The sequence below is a fragment of the Micropterus dolomieu genome, linkage group LG10 (assembly GCF_021292245.1).
Source record: "Micropterus dolomieu isolate WLL.071019.BEF.003 ecotype Adirondacks linkage group LG10, ASM2129224v1, whole genome shotgun sequence".
Classification (NCBI taxonomy): domain Eukaryota; kingdom Metazoa; phylum Chordata; class Actinopteri; order Centrarchiformes; family Centrarchidae; genus Micropterus; species Micropterus dolomieu.
In genome coordinates, this window is record NC_060159.1 from 17,471,895 (window position 1) to 17,494,947 (window position 23,053).

The 23,053-nt window shown below is 42.0% G+C and overlaps 2 protein-coding genes across 3 annotated transcripts in view; one reads left to right on the forward strand and one right to left on the reverse strand.

Moving 5' to 3' along the window:
- The window catches only part of LOC123977963 (protein eva-1 homolog A), a 93,364-nt gene that overhangs the window by 10,444 nt on the left and 59,867 nt on the right, over positions 1 to 23,053 (forward strand). The window contains exon 1 of one of the 2 annotated variants that reach the window (XM_046061052.1): positions 5,646 to 5,902. The exons of the other annotated variant lie outside the window; for it this stretch is intronic. Within the exon in view, the coding sequence (XP_045917008.1) occupies positions 5,794 to 5,902 (109 nt within the window). The 5' untranslated portion in view covers positions 5,646 to 5,793. Of the gene's footprint in view, positions 1 to 5,645; positions 5,903 to 23,053 lie in introns of those variants that run through there. 2 annotated transcript variants of the gene reach the window in all.
- Positions 1,911 to 4,505, reverse strand: mrpl19 (mitochondrial ribosomal protein L19). Its single transcript, XM_046061054.1, has 6 exons — positions 4,367 to 4,505; positions 4,038 to 4,161; positions 3,784 to 3,902; positions 3,152 to 3,286; positions 2,709 to 2,890; positions 1,911 to 2,461 (listed from the first exon to the last, which is right to left on the reverse strand). Exons 1-6 carry the CDS (start codon positions 4,443 to 4,445, stop codon positions 2,240 to 2,242), a joined length of 861 nt encoding a protein of 286 aa, XP_045917010.1. The 5' UTR covers positions 4,446 to 4,505; the 3' UTR covers positions 1,911 to 2,239.

Here is a 23,053-nt window from a genome sequence, read left to right on the forward strand (position 1 = left end):
ATCAACGCACTGAAAGATTGCGAGAGTGGAACAGCGTTTAGTGCGTTGGCCCAGTGGAAGACATTACCCCAAAATCTCAACCTGTGGGAGTTGCTGCACACCCTGTATCACATCCTCTCAAATTCATCAACCTGGCTCCTTTTCAAAGCCGGCACTATTCCTCCCTCAGAGAGAGAAAGAGATGAAGGTCATGGGAGCACCAGCGAAGGGGAGGAAGACAGATTAGAGGAGTGTGTCCCTCCCTACATTCCTGCAATGACCTTCATAGTGGTGTGGCACTGTAGCTATCATCAGCCCACCATGCTTTACAGTTGGTTGTTATTGAGGGGTGGGATTGTGGGCTCCTCAAACCTTCATGCCCCACCCCAATACCACGCCACTGTGAATGGCGCATATATCTTGTTTCACATGAGGACTGACAGAAAGGCTGTCCCAGACATTTATAGTTGGCACTGTTTGAGGTATCTGTCTTTGAAGGCTGATGTGATAGCCTGTCTGCAAGTCGCCGTGTGTGTGAACTGGTGTTTCATCTCCTTTCCCAGCCAAGGGGCTTTAACTTCACTCCAGGTGCACAGAAGTCAACCCGAGGGCATGGGAGGTACAGTTGAGATTACAATCCTGAAATACTTACAGACACACACACACAGGCAGGAAGTTTCCTGCAGTAACTCAGACTGAGTAACTTTGTGGTTTAAACTGGTTTACCAGTCCAGTGGTGTCGCCGTGGAATGCTTCTAAAGACTCTGCAATGTGCTGTAGGATAAACATGTCTGTTACCGCCTCCACATGTGAACATCAATCAGTCCCAAACAGAAATACTGAGAGTGAAAAATGAAAAGGTGAAAGGGCCAGCTGGTTCAGTGGGTTGTATAATGACAATGTGCAGGACAGGCTCTCGATCTACTGTACACAGAAGCAGATGGAGTTGGTTTTCTTTGCTGCAGGTCAAGTCTGACTGGGCACAGAGTATATTAGGTGCAGAGTCAATAATTGGACTAACACTGAAGTGAGACTCAAGACAAGACATTGTTCAACAGGTGCGGATTTGGCAATTTGGATAATATGATCCACTCTACCCAACAATTGCTGTATATTGACATTAAAAGCTCTTAACTGCATTTCTTACATTACCTTGAATGTAACAGGAATAATCACACTGTATTCCTCCGTATATCCACACAGGAAATCTGTGTGGTCCATAATGAGCTCAGTAAACATCTGCTACTCCTGTATTAGAGACCATTTTCTCTGCGTCTCATCCTGTAATATGGAGAAATTAGGGTGCAGGGATTCATTCAGCGTGTTTATACACACACACACACACACACACACACAGCAGACATAACATGAGGAGTAGTGTGTTTTTATACTACCCAACTGACGCTCTAACATACCATCTCAACACCACAATTTTCCATCCACAACAGTAAAACACTACCGGGTGTCCTTGGTGTATGGTCCCTGAATCCCAGGGTTGTTTTTTTGCAAAGTGCAGGGTACTGGGGATTTACTGAGATTTACTGATTTATTTGGAAGTTAAAATCTAAACTCAAATCTGGAATATGTGCAATGTAAAAAGAATTTCTTCATGTTTTAAATAAGACAATTCAGGAAACCTGCGTTTTTGGAAACATGCCAGTCATTATTTGTTTAACTGAGATAATAAACTGTTAACAATATTTACACTGTTTCCCTCAAAACACTGTGGGACACAACAAAGGCTTGCTTGTGCAACTGCAAGCTTCATGTGACATATATAGAGGAATAGTACCACCTAGTGCCAAGACTTCATTACTCCATAGCAATTACAGGCACGCAAGTGGCCTAATAGCAAACCCAAAGACCTAGCAATAGTCAAAACACAAACAAACATATACATTTCTTGGGAGAACAAAATATAATTCAAAAGCTTGGGCGTTGAATAGCTTTTATTTTAGAAACCACTCAATGGATCTGCATACTGGTAAATGTCATAACTGAGGCCAGTGACATTGGAAACCCATTGTACAGTAGACTGACGAGACAAAAAGGCGGCAGCATGACTCCTCAGAATACAACACCAGTTTCCATATTGGCTCCTCATATACACTGGTGTGGCTGTGGTAAACCATCTGGATTAATTCAAAACTGATTACAATCCAGCAGCGTGGTCCACGTCCACGCGGACCTCATATTCCAGTCTTTTCCTGAAAAAGGTCTGTTGATGGTCAAACTGAAGAATGCTATAGGAGGATTTTCCTCACTTGCTCATCTCCTGCTGGACCTCACTGAGGAGCTGCTCCTCCAGTTTGGAGGTGTCGTACTCCTTCAGCATGTCGTACTCCTGCCAAGGCTGTGCCCACTTCTGGGCATGCTCCATCTGCTCTGGGGTCAGGGACAGGTCAAAGCGGATGCCCTGGATGTTGAACTTCGGTCGTTCCCAGCGTTTGGACCATGGCTTTGGGCGCATCTTTACCTTCATCTGTTGAATAGACAGAAATGCTAAATCATTTAAATGCTGTATTTTTACTACGTTCCTCTTTCTTTCTTGCTTTGTCTGCTTGCTTTGTCTACCAAAGGCACCTTTTCACATCGCTAGAAATAATATCTGTATTATTATGAACAATTGCACAAAAAGCTTTATAAAAATAGTTTTAACAATACAACAGATGAGTTTGGAGAAGCCCCATTTAATGCAGCTCTTTGTTATAAATTAGAAGCTGTCTCACCTTGTTGACAGGCACCTCTCCAGTAGGGGAGAAGGGCACAGGCTTCATGTCCGGGTCCACAGTGCTGTACTCGGGTAGAGCATCTCTCAGATACATCAGGTTGTCATCTAGCCTCTTCTCCAGCTTCAGCACCTCAATCTTCTGGATGCGAGGGCTGTACAGCTCGTAGCAGATCTCCACACCTGAGACACACACACACACACCAAGAAGTACATCATTGATACAACATACTGTCTGACTACAGGAGAAACCCTAACAATCATAGGCAAATATGAACAGAAAGGGAGGGCAGATGTAATAGGGAAAAGCTATATAATTTAACATTTGCAATAACATTTAATATAGTCTTGCTTAAAATTCCATTAATGCCACAAGACTGGGATGCCACAGTCTATGTGACATTCAGTAAACCTTTGTTAGACCAGTACTTAAATAAAGCTCACCTTGGTTATCAATGATGTTCCTCAGGACGAATGTGGCTCCAAGCCCCTTCCCACCCCTCTGGATACAGATGCCAACAAAGCGGTTAGTTTTCCCATTGGCATTGGGATCGGCCATGGTCACTGCCAGGATACTTCCTGAAAACGGTCAAATTGACACAAATTAACTTATAATGCAAACAATAGACTTTATGTGCACACATATATATAGGAGAATGCCTTGAGATTAAAAAGGGTTTTTAAGGACACTGCTGCTGTGAATGCCTGACACCCCGAGGCATTCATTTCCACAAGTGAGGGACCCAGACAGCAAAAGTCTAGTCACCCTTTATGCCAAGTTGAGATGCGGGAATTGCCAGAGGATCTCAGGCCAAAGCAGGCTGGATCATGGGGGGTTAACAAATCACAGATGAGATAAACGTATTCTAAAATTGAAAGGAAAGCAGTGAATAGTGTCAAGGATTGGGGTAAATCTGTCTTCGTCTCTTGAATCACGATAGTAGCATGACAGTTGTCCAGAATGTGGCTGCTTTAACTTTGATGAAATGAAAAGTGTCACTGACCTTCTCCAGGTTTTGGTAAACTTAACCCTCTCACCTCACCAGTGGGAATGTACCCCTGGATAATTTTCTTACCTACGTAAAATTCAGGTATGTTGAGAACTTTCCTCCTGCGAATCATGTCTTTCCTCTCAATGGAAAATTTAAAAGGGTCTGTTCTCTGTCTGGGAGGGATGAACTCTGGGCTCAGAAACCTGAGAGAGACAGACAACACTTTTTTTTTTTTTAAAAAGTCACACAATTTACACAGTATGCAGCGTTAGTATGCGTGTCTGTGAGTGTCAGACGTAGGACTCTGGTGTCGTTTCTGCTTTACAAAAGAAACATACTGTCGCAGAGATGCCGCAGTCTGTGTTTTATCTATGATGACAGGTTTAGATGGAGGGGTGAATTTCGGTGGCTGCTCGCTATTGTTTCCCGGCGCAGGGCGACACACAGACGTGGAGAGCAACCCTGGAAATAACAAGAAAGTAAGACATTCATCAAGTAAGTTGTTTCTAGATGTTAGATTGTTAAATCTTGCTAGCTCGGTCTAACATTAGCTACGTTAGCTCAGAGTCTGTGGATACGTTAACGTTACAAGTGCTACACATCTTCGAAGCCTGACATCAAATTATAAAGTATAACGAAGAAAAGAGAGACGGTTCGGTTAACTTACGTTCATTTTGGAGCTGGAGGTTTCGTAACAACCTCAGTGAAAACATGCATTTATCGAGCACACTTACACAGGCAGCCATGACTGACCTTCTGTGGTCACATGCGAACTTGTACGGAAACCGTGTAGGACAAATAGTATTGAAACGCCATTCTTTACGAATCTGCAATGTTGTCCATTGTCCACAAGATGGCGCAACTGTTTCGTCGGTTAGACCGTAGGGTCATACACTTTTTATACAGTCAATGGTTATACATAATCTCATTTTGTCCTAGCCTATTTCTAGGGTAAACGTAGGAACAATAAAAAAAGAAGTGGCACCTAAATACTAAAATAAAAGTTCAATTAAATTAAAAGACTACTTATTGAGATGAGAGTGATAGCCAACCTGTCAACCAAGTCCAGTTGCCCTTGACTTTAACCTTCTAACTATGACCTGGATGACTGAGAATCTTCACAGACAACCTGTTTTGTATGATTTACACTCCATTATACCAGAGCGATTAATGAGCAAATGGAAAATGTTGCGTTTAATAACCCGTACAGTTTATGTCAGTGTTGATGGTATTTTGTCTAATGATGATGATTATTTAAGCGTAATTTCTGCATTTATGGATGATCCCAGACAGCTTTTTTAAACGCATTTACCTTTAATCCACTAAGAATTCAATAGTGGTGGATGAACAATTTAGATTATCAGCAAAATTAGTAATATCACACTATATGTACTGTATTCCTCATTACAAGGAAAAGCCCTGCATCCGTATTTTACTTAGAAGCACAAATGTAGGCTATTAACACATATGACATACATTATCAAAAGTAAGTATTAGGGGACAGAATGGGCCCTTTCAGAGTGCTATATAATTGGTTTATCATTACTGATTTTTTACAATCTTGTGTTTTTCATGCAAAATCTTTAATCAGTGATCTGTCAGTGAATTAAATGTAGTGGAGAGTAGCTACAATATTTGAAACTGAAATGCAGAGGTGTAAAGTAGAATTAAATGGAATGAGGGGGCTACCTCAAAATTGGTAAGTAACCTACATTAGCCTGCTTCAGCAGAGTAGACTAAATGTAGGCCTACTTAAATAATTTCTTAGAGATTACAGACTGCACAGAAAACCAATAGCAGCCTGCATGTGTCTGGTAGGGAACTCTGGGTCTTTGAGACCATGCAGGGGCGCGGCGGTCCTCCAGGTGGGCTGCCTCCACAACACAACACGCAGTTAGAAATGCACTCAGAGGGCAGTCAACTGCTCCAGCCCAGAGGAACCTCGATCCCGGTCTCACAGCGGTGGGAGGATGAGGGAAGACTAAAGACATGGGACCGCACATCTTCTGCATGCGACACAGAACCTGAAACCCAAATGCTACTGCTGGACTTTCTAATGCTACGGAGAAACTCAAAAACTTTGAGGCGTCAAGGATGTTCTTCTCAGATGGGACTCTCTCAGCCGTCACTTGTGCGCTCCTGTTGGGAATAACGTGTATGACCGGACTCTGCGACCTCACGAAAGGCTCTTCAGACTTCACAGGTTGGGAATTAATATGGTGTGCTCGTGCTTTGTAGACTACAGTCCTGTTTTCCAAACAATGACACAGCAGCATGTTCAGATGACCAGCACTTGTTTTTATCCCGCATGTGCCATTTTACGCCTGAGAGTTATAGCCTACTATTTGCACCCTTGAAGATGAAAAAATATGATAAGTCATTACGCGTGCTTTAAACTGTTGCGCACGACTCCCAAAATGATTATGAGAAGAGATTTCAGTGTCGCATCAACTACTCCTCTCAGGACGACCCGCGCGTCTGGCGTGCTGCGTTATGCAGACTCAGATGTTTGCTTTATAAACCGAGTAGAACACAACTTAAACATGCGGAAAATACCCGTATTGTGCTTATCTTTTGCCCATGCCTGACACTGTTTGTGAAGAATGACCCACATAGGGCATTTCAAACAACAGGTTCTCCTTTACTAAAGCCATCTGGCTGTAGGGATTGAGGATTTGTTTATCAGTAGGCTACAGCATAGATCTGCAACACATATCCCATTGATGCAACTGAGATAAATGAGATAATATGGTTAATGTGTTACTAGATGGCACCTATTGTCTAGACCAGGACAAGTCCTTTGCTACAGATTTACAGCTCAGAGAAGAAAGCAAATGCCGACTATAGGGCCGTTTTTTTTTTATGATTTTCGGTGCTTCATATAGGCCTACAATCAGTTGAAAGGTAAAGTCAATGCAATTGCTCAATATCGGTGCCTCGGAAATGCAAAGTAGCCTACCTCAGGTTTATGTGCAGTCCGGTGTGATGGAATCTATCTTTCATATCTACTAAGAAACAGGCAGCATATTACTAAACTAATGAGTTATTCTGCCTTGCATTCAAGCTATTGAGCTTTGCTGAGCCCAGGGCAAGCCTGCAAGTTTTGTTTATAGTGCCATAAAACAGGAAGGGAGCTTTGTGGCGGTGTTAATTGGGCTCTAATGGGTCTAATGGTTCGAATTGAGCAGGCTAACACTATGGGGAAAGGTGCTAAAGAGCAGATGTATGTGACAGGCCCTCTGTGTATGATTGCTGTTTGCATGTGTCCATATTGCTGCCTAATGAGCTGCTAAAGATCATGATGTAGTGAGGGCTGTTAACAGGGTTACATTTCTGTAATTGCCATGTATGTGTGTCCTTGTAGATCAAATGGCAGATAATTAAGCAAGAAGGGAAAACTAAAAGACCAGCTGTTACCAGATTTCCGCTGCTCCGGGGAGGTTTACCAATACCCCGGCTTAGACATGATTATGCAAATACTGTGTAACAGGCAAGAGTTAATTTGTTGAAATCTCAGCTTTGGTGCAACATTTCCAGTTTTCCTCTGGACCTTCTTGGTAACTTTGCTCCTTAGGGGGGTGGGAAGGAAACACTGCTGTCATGTTGGGATCTCCCTTTGCTTTACATGTACCTGAGATCAGTTTTTCTTTTCTATATGCCCCAAAGGGACGCCGGTGTTGTGTCCCCAGATGCATAATTGTGTGCCCATCAGGGACTCTGTGCAACATGCTTTTACAAAAATGCTGACCAAGCATGGTGAAACAAAATAAGAAATCATAATACCTCAGGGACAAACACATCCTTCAGTCCTCACATTCTCGAGCTGGAGTCTCCCTGGAGACAGAGAGGAGCACTTTGATTGACAGGTGCTGGCAGGGTGCAGGGTGACAGAAGCGGTAGGTTTAGATCTTACATCTGTCAGTCAGACCTCTTGTCAGTCATGTGGCTGGAGCAGTGATGGTCAGCCCAATGGAGCCAACTGTTGATTTCCAAAGGAATGTTTACAGTAGTAAAAGATAATTCAGTGTTATCACGTGCTAGTTTTACTTCATGCTTTTCTGTGACTTGCATTAGCATTGTTTGCCGACAACTGGTGAAATGGAAGATTTATATTTCATCAGCGGCTTTGAGCCTACTAGAGAAATGGAAACAAACTATGTTGGTGGGTAATTTAATTCCGTCTCCCCCTGTTATCATCTTCTATTATACAGGCGTCTGAAAAGCTAATTAGAGGTATGGAATGAGCTGTGCAACACTTAAGAGCCCCTAGGCTAACAGAGGTAAAGTTAGCAAGCTGGCTAATTAATGCTCTTTGTTTTGTCTAAGTTATCGATACTCCTTTGTTGATCTTTGTGTTGAATTCATAGAACCTAATACGCAACTTTATTGTCCCCTCTCCTGTATGTATTTGCTTAGGTTTAGTTATGTGATGAGCGTTCAGCTTGTTATGTAACTGTTCTTTTATCAGACGGGTAGCAGCAAACCATCCATTACCAGATATGGATGTCATGCTTCTTTGCTTTTTTTATGCATATACAGACCCCACTTCTCAACAAACACTAGACGATGTCTTCCTTGTTTTAACACTAAAACAGAGCTGAAACAATTTGTTTATTCATTTATCAGTGGATCAGCAGAAAATAAATCTGCAACTAGTTTGATCATTGTTAATTTGTTAACATCATTTAGAGAGCAAAAGTGCCTGCCTGTCGGTTGTCAGTATATGTTGCTTGTATATGTTTTAGTAAACAATTTGGGAGTTGAGTGTTGGTTAAACAGTTAAAGCAAACTGAAGACTTTGCCTTGGTCTTCAAGAAATTGTGATGAGTATTTTCACTTTTTTCTGATGTTTTCCACACCACATGAAAGTCAATCATGAAAATAATTTGCTGATCGATCGATAATGACAATAATTGGTAGTTGCAGCCCTACACTCATATCTATGACTACAGGTTACATTTGTTCTTAGTGCCTTTAGGCAGATGTGTCTAGTTATGTGAGCATAAGTACTAGCTGTCATGTCTGCTTTCCTGTCTCCTGCTGGATGCCGCTATCAGCTGACATTGACAGTAAACAGTTTATTATTTTTGTCAACACATAGCAGTGCCGGTGAAAAAGTGAAGCGATGAATGCCGGACTGTTTTTGGAAAGAGGCCGGGACAATGACATGAGTCAAGCTTTTGCTCCATCAGGCCTTTTAAATGAGAGCATCTCAAACAAAACACAGACTGTATGATTTATTCAACTGCAGAACAAAGCCTATATAGTCATGAGAGACTTGACTGAGTGATCAAGAACAATTTATTGACATATGATCCAGTGAATATTAGAATGTGAAAAGTCATAGGTGATTAGACCCCATTGAGATGACGTGGTATTTAATGGGAGTGGTGAAGCCGTAGAGTATAGAAATCCCCACGGTGAAGTCTTGACACTGGTGGTATTGATGAAGGGATGAAGGAAATGCTGAGGTTCTGGATGTGATGAGGAGGACTTCTGCTGAGCTTCAACTGAGCCTGGATCTTACGAGCAGAGGGGAAGGGGGTGGAGGAGGGCTGCAGCAATTCGTACTGAAATGACAGCCGGCAGCAGTGGAGAGAACAGATTTTAAGTTTCACGGTGACTACATTTTTTGCTAATCGTGGTAATATCTGATTGGAAAATTAAGTGAGAATGCCCATAGTCAACTGTTGGAGGCAGGAAGAGAGGTGAGAGAGTGTATGAGAGAGAGAGAGTTGTGGTTGAACTGACCTTCATTAGACCAAGCCGGTCTAATTGTAGGTCGAGGCATCTCTGCAGCACTGCAGTACTTCATTATAACTCTGTTTTGTCACACATTTTACCTACCTTTACCAAAAAATTGCAACTGCTGCGCTTTGAATATGATACTTACTATGTTGTGATTTTGATAATATTTCAATTAACTGTTCAGCCCTACCATAGAACATTTTTGAATAGCTCCATTGTTAATCAGATAAACTATATGACACTGCCAAAGGGTAACAGTGAAGCGACTTTTCTTCTCCTTCTCTGTCATAAACCCCGCAGGCAGAACCCTATTTTACCCCAGTCAATGGGATGTGAGGCTGTTGAGGGGCCAAGGGGTCAACTGAGGTCAACCCATCGTAACTGAGTGTGTGAATACTTAGGGGGAGTTATCGTCCATCTTATTCTTCATTCCCCCCTGTCGGACCCAGTCACACATGTTGACCACTGTCGACTTTTAAGGATGAAATATTTATTTTTTATCAGTATTGATGTTTTTGCATTTAGACCTTCTGATTTTCTTCGGTAAATGTTTTGATGAAAAGACATATTAGTGTTCCCAGAAACCCAGAAGTATCTGTCTACATTGGTGGGAAAAAGTGTTGATTAAACAATTACAGTTGAAACAAAATTAGAAATATTTGCCTTTTCATAAATGATTAATCGTTTAAATCATTTGTCAAGCAAAAGTAGCAAACATTTGATGCCTTCAGCCTCTCAAATGTGAGGAATTGCTAATTTCCCAAGTCTCAAATTATAGCAAACTTGAGTATTTGTGGGTTTTAGACTGTTGGAAAAAACAAGAAATATGAGTTTGTCACTTTTGGTTCTATGAAATTATGATGGATATTTTAAACTAATTCCTGACTTTCTCGGTGACAGATCAGCTGATTGCTTCCCTATGGGCAAGTGCTCTAAGCTGCCTGACACCGTAGCCAACACATACACCAGACACACAAATCCACCTATGCTAGTACCCTATGGGCATGTCCTGGATTAGGCTACCCCTAACTGCCTGCTCCCACACATACACACAAACACACCCCTCCACCTATTACTGAGCACTACTCGAGGCCCCTCAAATCTTAATCCGCTCTGATTTTTGAGTGGCCCTGGATAAGTGTAGCACACTGAACCCCGTGCTCTCCTCTCTTGGCCCCAGGGCTTGCCTGATCACTGTTTCTGTGTCTGTGTGTGCCAGGTGAGCTCTGTCTAAACAAATCCTGCCTCCCACTTGTTTTGTCTACTGCGGGTGGAGGCAGGCGGCGAGGCAGACAGCGAGGGCCTGGCACAAGGCTGCTTTTCTCTCCAACTGAATAGAGAGGGGGTGCCGCGTTTCAAAGAATAGTCTCTGTGAACCAGGTTCTCAAAGGAGTGAATTGTCAAGAAATTTCACAACACACAGAGTTGTTGGGTGTCAATGAGGGAGTGGATTATTTTATATCATGCATTGTTTTGCCACAGACTGAATATATAAAATGTTTGAAGCACCACCCAAGTGATTTCAGGTTTGAACTATAATCCTTTATTGATATGTTAAATCCAGTGAAATTCTTTATAGGCAGGAGACAAGCTGCAGAAGGATTTGGTTAGGGTTTGTTAGCATTTTATCAAATCTGAATCTAGGTTAGAATCAGCTTATCAAATCTTAATTGTTTCCCTTATTAAATCCATTTAGGTGTTGCTTTCATAAAACATACGTAACAAACAAAAAGTTAAAGGTAAATTAACAGATAATATCTACATCTCAGAGAACTAAACGGATGGATTTATATTCAGTCCATTGCTCCTTACCAGCAAAAATGAGGGAGAGGATACAGTGTGAGATTCAATAAGATATTTGTTAGTGTGATATAAATTGATTCAGGTATTTTATTAACTGAGAGCTGGATCTTAAAGAAAACCAGCTTTTTAAACCCGGCGGTAACTGAGAGAGAGGTTTGTCCAGCTTCACATTACAGAAAAGTCTAGAAAAAAGGCAAAAAATTTATTGCAGAGGTTTGAAACATATCCAGCAATTTACTTGTGTGTGTGTGTGTTGTGTGACATGCAGTGTTAATAGCTGGGCGACGCTGGTTTGGGTGCAGACAGCTTGGAGATATAATGTAGACAACTTCTGGATGTGTGTGAGCGCCTCTGTAGGGTGTGTGTTTGTAATTGTAGGTGGAAGTCTGGCCTGGCACAACATGATTGCAATGAAAGACATGACCTACTGTGTACGTCCCTCCCCCTGGATACAAAAAGCACATAAACAAACACACACATAAGGCAGAGCTTGACATCATGTCAGGGAACAACAATGTGGTGTTAGTGAGGAGAGATGTTTACAGGAACAGGAAACAACTCTTCAGTTAAATGATCTCACATCACCGTAATAAACACCAAAGCTCACCAAAGTCAAAGCCAGTGTTTAAAAACTGAATTGTTGGGATCTATATTATACAACTTTTTAATGAATCATATTTCATATCTAATTTTTTTTACTGGAACAATAATTTTGCTAACAGAAATTCCAGAATAACAGGACAAAGCATTGAACACAAACACGTCGACAGGATTAATATGAAAAGTAGATGTAGCCTTTAAAGCGAGCTTTGTGTCAACTGATTCACGTCCTGGCATATAAGCGATTTTAACGTGCACCAATCAAAATAGGCTTTTGTCTCATTGCCAAGATATGTGCGGCAAGAGAGCACATCCTGACAGAGGTAATGCTTAATAAATAATTTGGCTGCTGTTGGTGCAATATTACATTAAATTAAGTCCCGGTATGTCAGTAATGTCCTTGCCTTGTCAGGCAAACAGTTCGGCAATCAGTGAAGGTTTTGTCTTTGAGCATTACCAGTGTGTTATATATCAATAAAAAGCACTGATTTTGTGCCCAATGAGCTTGATTTTGGATGATGTTTTGCAATTTCTGTGCAAAGCTACTGTTACTTTTAAAGTGTGATACATTTTTTAAAAATCTAAATAAAACAATTGTTAGATAAACAGCAGATAAAATTGTAGAATGTTTATTGTGGAAATGATTTTGTCTTGTAAAATCATTAGTAGCCTAAGGATGACTAAGTTTCATCTCACTACCTATAGTTAATCATTTAGGGTGCTTTCACACATATCCTGGAAGCGCACTCTGGTGGATTTTAGGGCTGAAGCGATTTGTCGTAATCGATTACATAAATACGTCGACTCGCATTAAGTGCAATTTATACTTCTGCGTCAAATTGATGGCATAGCCTCTGCGTAGCCCCGTACCCTACGCCGTCACCTACAGCGTAGCCTGACGTGAAGCAGCATGAACAGTGAAGTGAAAGTATCCCGGAGCACTGACGGCAGCACCGCAGATCCTGTTTACTTTCTGTCTCCATACAAGCACGGCACATTATGGTTAGGTAGATTTATTGTCACAGTACAACAAGTTATAGAGTGAAATTGAGTTTTGTAACTCCCTTCTGCTACATAGCAGACAGTAAACATTAATATTATCAACACGAGGACACGTAGTCCGTTAAAATCTATTTTATAAAATACTGTAAGTATTTCTTCATTGCCTTCAAGTAATTTCAGTCATGGCAACGTAACATTACAGCGCTCGTGTCATCTAATGTTTGGCCGTTTCATATTTTCTATTTATTTAACGTCCACGTATTTGCGAGAAAACAGCTGAAAGTAACAGTACAGGCAATCTGTGACTGTCTGCACAGTCATCCCTTGATAATATTAATGTACCTTTTTGTCATATTCCTAAAGTTTTTGAGTTGCAGTTTAATCATACTAGAGAATGCTCATAGGCAATTACATCTTTTTAAGCTCTTTCATGACAGTCGGGGTGACAGTCGCCAACTGTGTAAGTTGTGTGTTTATAGCTCTTGGTTGTGAGAAATCAGTGTGAACACAAACCGAACTAGAACAAAAAGGCAACAATTTTATCTCTTTTTTTCCCTCCATAATCCGAGTCGAATAAACTACAGGTGTGAACTGAGTGTCTCAGCAATATACCAGACTATAATGTGTGTTATCTGTATGCTGACTGAGGGCTTAGACAGGCTGTTGTACAAAAACAATCACTGTAATTTTAGTGAGAGTAGATGGTCACGTTTTTAACCCAGACTGCAGTCAAAATGACCTACACAGTCTGTGGAGGAGTTCTAACTACCAGCTGAATGAGGCTGTGTGTCTTAATCAAGACTTATAATCAGAAGAAAACTGCTCTACCAGTCAGCCCTTAATATTATAATCATTATTTTGCATAGATTTCTGTCGATCCCTAAAACCACCCAAATCGGCCAATCAGATGTTGAGCTGGTTTTAGTAATAACTGTTATTGGGGAGGAAAGAGGGGGTCTAAGTCCTAAACTGCAAAGATGTATATGTAGACATTGCAGGTGTGTGTTTGCACTTGCCCTCTCTTGCGTGGGGGAGGTGTAAGAAGCCGCAAAGAAAACACAGTGAAATCTGTGAAGAAGATTCTTGAGTGACACCCTGGCGTTGTTGCGTGCAGCTGCAGTTAGCGAGCTACCCTCGCAACTTTGCTATCTCTGTTTAGGCAACACTTGTGTAATTAATTTAGAATGTCTCATTTGTCATAATTTAAACACAGACCCTTATTGTCTGGAGAAAGTTGTGTTCACTTTGTGAGCAGAACGCTCATGGAGAATCAGATAAGTTGTGATACCTGCTGCTGCAAGTACAGAGGGCTGCACCAACGTGAGGATGAAACTGAGCTGCAGATAAACAGAAACAAGTGTTGAGAAAGAGACTGGTGGGTGTCTGCACTGGCAATTATTTTCTCGTGTCCACCCCACTTATGTGCTGGCTGGTGAATTATGTGCTCAACCCCCCCCCCCCCCCCCCCCCCCCCCCCCCCCCCCCCCCCCCCCCCCCCTTCCCCCGACACACACACACACACACACACACACACACACTGAAAAACCAGTGCACACACCTTTTCTGCTCTTGCATCTCGGAGAATGTCGACCCTGCTTTGATGCCCCTCCTCCTCCCTGCTGTCTCTTTTTTTCTGCCTTTCTCTCTGTTTCCTGGGAGCTGATTTATGTTTGGTTAAGAGTCAACATGTGCGCCTCGATCTGGCTTCCTTTTTAGTCCTTTCTGCATCCTTCTCTCCTCCCTTCCCTCTTTCTTCAGTATGGGAGAGGGAAAAGAACATTTTGAACGTCATTAGTTTTTATGGTTTGATTAAACCCCTAGAGGCAAAGAGAGAGAGAGACAGAGAGAGAGATTGAGAGGTAGAGAGGTGGAGCACAGAAGGGCCAGTCTGAACAAGGAGGCATTGTGTAGCCCCCCAACTGTGTCGGACTGACAGTCTGCATTACAGCACGCTACAGCAGCCTGCTCCCCAAAGCACTGCTAATCTGTTGCTTACTGGCCCCTCTGGCTAGCTCAGGTAAGGGGGAAGGGAACCGGAGAGAGATTTCCCCTTATTTTAGCCATGTTAAAGCCCAAATCATTTTTACCAGATTGCATTTGTTTCATTTGCAGCATGGTAAAAAAACAGTCTTGTAATAGCTGGATGATAAGACCTATAATGAATATGACAAAAGAAGAAGAAATAATAAGATTTATCTAGATAAATCTCGCTTGGCATGTTGGCTCACTTTTAATAAGTCTGTCCTGTCTACTAACAGTATAACTCAAGATCCTGGGTTGTTGGCTGATTGCTTGTTAGAACTTCTAGATGCCATTGGTTGTGTCAGTTTATAGACAGTTTGAGTATCTTCAGGTTGGTGAGAGATTCATTCTTCTGCCCTCACTTTGCATATAGGTGCTCAGCTACGCAGTGAGCTAGACGCACCTTCAATAAAGGCTAAAGACGGAAGTTGGTTCTTTGAGTTATTCAACTGCAAGCTAGTCTGAAACCAGGACCATAAATTCAGTGACAGTGATTAGAGACTAGATATCAGAAAAAATCAGACGCCATAAACAAGACTTGAAAGACAATGAAAGGTGCTGTAAAAATTATTACGTACAATAACAGGGAAAATTGAGAAATTGTGATTGACAGAAATAGACTAGCTGTCAAATGAGTTACGTTGTCCTCAAATGCCAGCATCTCTGCAAGGCTGAGGAACAGTGGTGCTTTGAGCTAAATGCTAACATCAGCATGCTAACATAGTCACAATGACGTTAGCCTGCCAATGGTTAGCAGGTATAATGTTTACCGTTCACCACTTGGGTTAGCATGTTAGCATGCTATCATTTGCCAATTAGCACTGAACAAAAAGCACAGCTGAGGCTGATGGGAATGTGGTTTGCTCTGCAGGTATTTGGTCGTAAAACAAAGGTACTGAGGCAAATTGCTATTTTGACCTGTTGATGGCTCAAAAGTCAATGGAATCACCAAAGGTATCACAACTCATGCTCAGGGGTGCATGAATGTCTGCACCACATTTCATGGCAATCCATCCAGTGGTTGTTAAGATATTTCCTCTCAAAACCTCAAATGTGAATCTTGTGGTGATGCAAGAAGAAAAGTCCATTAATCACCAAAGTCATTAGAATATATCCTCTGCATACTATCAAAATCTTTTGCCAATCCATTTTGTTGATATTTTATTGGATAAGTGAAAACTCAACAGGCTAATCCATTTCATAGTATTTTAACAGCATGGTCTGGGTTTTGTGGTTGTCAGACTAGAGAAGCAATGACCTATCATACACCAGACCCTGTGAGGGGAATTTACCATCGTTTTTGTAATTTTAGAACACAAAAGGCACTAACCAATAAATGAATATGCAATGAGAATAATCTTTCGTTATAGTAGTAGTACAGGAAAGGGTTTATGTGTAGCAGCTGCCATTGTACAAACTGAGGCTGGACATTCAGCAGGCAAAAACCTTTACCCAAGGAGACCCCAGTTACTTGGTAGCTGCAAAAACAAACTCTCTGGGAAAACTCTGAATGAATAAAGCAAGGCTTTCACATTTAGTCTGGTCATTCCTGCAGATTTGTCTGTGTTTCTTGTAAATGGAAGGAGATCTCCCTGCTAAGTCTCATTGGACATGCCGAAGACAGCTTTTCACTCCCTCAGCTCCTCAGGAGTTGTTCTATTGCTTGTTTTCACAGAACAGCCCACCCGATAAGCGTGTTAATTCCCTAAAAAGCTCAGCTTTTCAGTGCCCACCCACTCCTGCCTTTTTTTTTTTAAAGGAAATACCTCTCTTTTTTCCTCACAGCACATGCTAGAACCTTGATAAAGGTATGCTGTCTTGCTATTATTCCATTAAAACTATTTACTGTTTTTTATAAGGGGGTTTTGTGGGCATTTGAAAAAAAGGGCAGAAAGTTCCCGCATACCAAAGAGACAGAAAAAAACATGGTTTTGCAAAGTAAAATTAAAACTGATAGCCATAATATAAACCTATATTGTAGTTAAATTATCCAAGAGACTCCACTGTGTTTATGGAACATAGAGGATATCATTAAAAGAACACTCATGTTAATTCAAAGTGGGGAAAGTGAACAGCACAACAGCAGAGAAAACGAGTGAAAGGAGATCATTCCTTTGTGACCTTTCTGTCACAAGCTCCCTTTTCTTAGCCTTAGGCTTCCTCTGCCCCACCCAACAATCACTTAAATCCAGTCCGCTGTGGTGAGAGTGACGGTAGAAAGATACATCTGTTGTTCACTTTGTGACAATAAAGCTCACACACTGATGCATCTGTCTGGTGTCTGCTGGGCTATGGTTAGTGATGGGGCAGTCCGGCTGCCACCCAACTCTCCCAGGCAGTAAAAGTGACCATTAAAATGACAGATATCTCTCACTCTGGTGTCTTCTCTTCTGTCACACACTTTCTCTGTGTGTGTCTGGACATGCAACCGAACACACAGGATGGTGTTCCCGGAACCTCTGTGTCCCCTCAACTCTTTCACCCTTCGCTCTCACATCCCATCCCACAAATGATAAAAAAACACACATGCTCAGAGAGAGTAAAAGCGTCCTCTCGTCTACTGCCCTTTGACCCGCGGGGGTCAAGGAGAGGCACGTGCTAACAGAGGTCGTGGGAGGGCTTGGGTGGGACCAGTGTTTTTTGGGGACTCCTTAGTGGAGACTCAGTGGCCAGTGTCCAACTATGAGACCAACTCAGAGGCTGGCAGATGTTTTATAGCCAGTCACCCCCTCAGGAGGAGCTCAGACAACAGACCCACAGGTGGACCTTCTCCCATTGTGTGCAGGAGTTAGTAAGCACAGATAACCTGAACTATTAACTGTGGAACATGAGTTAGCCTCTGACTGCCAGAGTTGGAGATAAACTTCTCTTGTGGTTTCATTTCCACCGTGTGGATCTGTTTCCTTGTGTGTGTGTGTGTGTGTGTGTGTGTGTGTGTGTGTGTGTGTGTGTGTGTGTGTGTGTGTGTAGTTGTGAACAGGCAAGAAGAGCATGTAGTGTTATGTTCTCCTCCAGAGCATGATTTCCTCGCCTCGCCTGATATGTGTCTGACTTAGCATGTGACATCCCTCCAGTTCTCTCTATTTAATCTCCTCTCTCTTTGCCTGGCAGATAAAAGTCCTTGTTGCTGGAAACAATGAAAGCAAACATCATGCTATCATTTCATCTAATATCTAAACTCTGTTTGATGTGCATGTTTATTATGCTGGGGCTAGACTTTGCCACAATCAATTACATCAACTATTTTAATATATTTCTATTTTGATTGTAGTTATCCAACATTTGTTATTTAAACATACTCATTATTTCAAGTTTAGCCTCTTGTCCCAGAAATGCAATTAAAGTTTGTGTTTTTATTAGATATTTATTAACTTTCCCTGACTCTTATTTTGCTGACCGTTTTTGCCATAACCACATGTATTACCAAACCATAATCATTGCTTATGTATAGATATCACAGAAATCTAGAGTTTACAAATTGTTTAATGAAATCCGGGGTTTTGCAGAATCAACCAGTTTTGATGTTCTTTTCTGGCGATACGATTGGTTTTGTGTCCACATTTAGTTGCAAGGATGGTCATACAGCCAGGTCAGATAATGCACATTAACCCATAGAAACTAACCTGGGGGTTTATATGCATCAGTCTCTAAGTGGTATCAGTTTTTTACCTATATCTAATTCTGGGGCAACTCAAATATACAGGTGGGTGACAAATTACTGTATAACAACGTTACGTACAGGACACAAACTGAATGGTTTGGCAAAAATCTGTGCTCAACCCAATTGAACTCTCATGGAAGATTTTGGAACGATATGTTCACCACCATGATCAAAACACCAAAAGAGGGAATATCTTTTGGAAGAATGATGTTCGTCACACTGGTAAAGGAGCACTGAAACTGTTCTGGGCATTCAAGGTGGCCTAGCACCTTACTTTATTTTGGGTTTTCCATTAACTTTCCACCCATTTATGTATTAGTTATATTGATATGAGAAAATCTTTCAACAAAAAAGCCTTGTTACCTCTTTAATTCTTTTTAGTCTAAAGATTTTCTTTCCTGTTCGTTCATTGAAAACTAGCCATGGACACTGCTGCTATTGGATTCATACGCCATGGTGTGCACAAACAAATAAGTAGTGTTTAGGAAAGCTGGGGGCAGGGAAGGCTGTCAGAGTTTGTTGTTTATGTCCACCAGGTTGAAGTTTGTGTGTCTTAGCATGCCGCTGTGGGGATATGCATATGTGTTTGTGTGCCTGCGTGTGTGTTTGTGTGTGTAGGTGTTAGAAAGATAAGCCATCTCGGGGAGGATGAACGGACCGGGCAAGCAGGGTGTTTGTGTTTGTGTCTCTGGTTTTAATGATTTCAGCTGCTTAGGCTCCGGTCTCTCTCTGTTGGGGGAGGAAGAGGGATATGTTAGCTGCTCTGAAATACAAATTAAGGAGACCCTCGCCTGAGGATATTGATACACACCATGAGGCAAGCTGACTTGGTGATTTAAAAAAAAAAAATGGATAAACATGTTAGCACACACGCATATTCTGCGTCTGGAATCCAAACCAAAGAATTTTAGTGCATCAGTGAACCAAACCTAAACATGAATTTGTTTTATTTTTTATATATGGCTGCCTCTCCTGATGACAGATGGACCTTAATGTTGCATGCACCCGGATGGCCCATGTGTATGAACATGGTTTTGCCACTGTGAATCTCCACAGCTTGTTACATCAAAAATGACAAGTCAGTTGCACCTCTGTTGGCTGGATGTCATGGAAATAAATCTTGCTATGAGTATGAGCCCTCATTTTATCTCCCGTTCTCAATTTACTCTTCCTCCATCATGTTGTTTTTCTCTTCCCTTCTATTCCCCCAACACTCTTCCCATTAGCCTCTGTTTGATCAGGTGAAGTCTGACAGCCAAGTGTGAAACACAAGCTGGGTTTATATACAGGAGAGGAGTAGGAGGATACTCTGGAACAGGATTTGAAGTTGTGTTGTTTAGGTCCTCAGTGGGGTTAAATCCAGGGGACCAACCTCATGTGAGTAAGCCCCCTCAGCTGACATCCCCCACCCATTCAGTAACTGTGCGCGATGTGTCTGTGTATGTTAACGTGTTCAGTAAGTATTCTAACAGAGATAACACAAACAGTGACATTAACTTTTCCCATTTGAGTCCCGCCCACTCACAAATAGGAAAGAAATCTGTGAAATAACAAAAACTATTCCAACAGAAAGTTTTGCATTCATGTAGGACCCCTTCACATTTTCTGATATGCATTAACAGAATGGTTGCTCCTCAAATCTTTAGATCAGGACAATCCATCAAATATCGCAAGCTCTGTACCAAAGTGGCAAGCTGGTGCATGTTTGTTTAAATGAATGCACAAAATTTTAGATGGTTTCACTCAACACTTAACTGCAGCACTTAAAAGAACATAGAATGAGCTACCCATTTGCTGTACTCATGGAGTAGTTTAAACAGGAATCCTGCTTTGATTTATGTAAAATTGAACTGCTTAGCATTTAGCAAAAATACCTCTGTGCTCTTTTTCTGCCCCATATCGAGGTTAGCAAGAAAGTAGGCTAATCCAAACATGACTATAGTAGCGAGACTGATGTATTGTAAGCAGAGGAATGTGATGTATTTTAGGAATGCATTTTTTTAGATCCGAATCGGAGTGGCTTAGCAGCGAGGACTGTACTTGGCATGTTTACAGCAGCAGTTGCTCGTAGCTTTCCTTTGACATCTTGTCCATTGTGCAGCAGTGTGTCTTTTGTGGCGTCCATGTGAACCTTTGCTCCTTTTCCTTCCCGTGTTTGAGGTCTCATATCATGTCAGCCCACCTCATCAACCTGTCTCATTCGGCTCGTGTATCATATATTCGGCTAAAGTTCAGGTCTGAATAGGTGAATGCAGAGTTTGGACGGCATATGATTTAGAGCCAGTGGTTGTTTTATCTAAAAGCCATGCCGTGCTCCAGGCCCTTGTGCCGCCTCTGTGGTCTGTGGATAAAAGTAATTACTACAGGGCCTAAAGCCACCAGTTCTGGCGTTTGGACCTCTGCTGCCACATCCTGTAAGCAGTGGCTTTGCTTTTAAAAAGCTCTCTTTTCTTTTCTCCGTACAGCTCTTTTTCATAACTGGTATTCTGGTCTGGTCTTTTCTTCTCTCATCCAATTAAAGTCACCACAAACATCGTTTCAGAATTTTAATCAACGCTTGATTATTTAGCAGGTGTCTGTTTTGGATTCAGTGTGTCTTTATCTACCACTTTTCTTCTCTGCCACTCATCTTCTCCTCTACTTTTCACGTCCTCTTCTTCCCCTCTCCATCTCCGCCAGCCGCCTCTAGAGTGTTGCCAGAGTGCTGCCTGCGTCTTTGAGGGAAACCTCCGCTCTTCCCAGTAATCACCACTTAAAGGGAATTCCTTCTCCAGCAGCAGGCCTGCAGCTCTGTATCTTTGAAGATTTGATGGTTTCATGGCTATAATTTGCTTAAAATAACACCAATAAAGTCATGAAGCTGTAAATGCCTAAATACCTAATGTACCCAGATGAAACACAAAACAGCCTTTGATTTTGCAGCTTTCAAGCTCTTCTTGGCTACTTAGTTTCTATGGAATGTGTTTTGAGGTGTTACAGATATATCCTTATTATACATACATGATCTATTTAAAGAGGTTCCAGTTACAACTCTTATTCATAAAGCCTGCTGATTATCTCTAAAACACAGTGTAAACAGGCACTTTTGTGGCATTAAGCTAAGCTATAATCTAATAATATTCAGCAATATTATACATTCTTGCCTAATGCAAGAGGCTTTACAAACAATATTTCACAAGCAACATAAAAGTGTGTGAAATTATTAAGCTGCTGAACAATAAGCAGCATTAAGCCTACATTATTATAACGCGCCAGTAATACTTAATGCTGTGCTGCATTGTTCATTATCCAGGCTCGGCCAATAGGAGGAGGTGGCATTTTTCAAAAGCAGTTCCTCATCCTCCCACCTGCCCTCTGTTCATGTTAGATATACCTGTCGTACTCATTCTTAGCCGACACTGAACACCTCAGCTTAGTGGACCATGAGGAGAATTAGTTAGAGCTTCCTTCCAGTCTGACCTGAAAGGAGAGACAGGTAATATTGCAGTGGAGGCTCCAGCTGGGGGAGAGCCTTTATAAAGAAGTAATACATGAATAAATCACCCTCTATATATTTATATTGGCATGTGACCTGCACCAGGTTGTGACTAATCAGTGAATCCCTGGGAGGAAAGCCCTCTTTAACAGGCCTCTTTCTGTGTCATGTTGACACAACACAGCGGCCCATCACTAATCTCCATCATACCTGACCCCCACCATCGCTGGGTCAGGCTTTAGGGTCATCACATGACCACAAATGAGGAGCTCACAATCACAAAGGGCCTCTTATTTCTAGCTTTACAATTGGCGGAAGGTTTGTGATTGCTGCTGAAATGCGGACATTCTGGCCTACTGACAGGTTAAGTTGCATCATATGATAGGATCACATCCGTGTTGGATGATGGATACAAAAGGCAGGTGCAGCCATCTGCGTCTATGTTTATATCAAATCCCTATGCTGCTTGTGCAGGGATTGAATGGACCTGGCACGCCTTTCAATCCAGTTCACAACAAGAGCGACCTGTTTGTACACGAACAGCATTGCGACCGCAACCTCCTGTCTTTTAATGACCGAATAAACAAACCAGAAGACATAATAGTGTGGTGCTTTTGTTAAGGGAAAGGGCACAGAGCTAGTTAAGGAAGGAGTCTGGCCCCACATGAAAAGAAACAGGGAGGAGAAGGAGAGACGCCTGGGTGTTCCTCCAGCATTGTTCAGCATTCTGCCTCTGAGGGACACCTGTCATTGGCTGGGCGGTTTACACAGGTGCCTTAACCCCTCCTGATTTGTTGGCCTTGAAAGGAGGCTTCAGTCAACAGGTAGCATGAAGGGAACAATAGTGACGATCCTAAAGAAGAGACAGAGAGAGAGAGAGAGAGAGAGAGAGAGAGAGAGTGGGAGGAGGGCGGGATGGCAAAAAAGAGAAATTAATTCTTCGGAAAGCACCTGAGGGTTTGTGTGAGATAATCTGTTTCCCACTTTGTAGGGTGGAGGAAGGTGTATCGGAGTGCTTGCGGTGCTCAAACTGTTGCTCACTG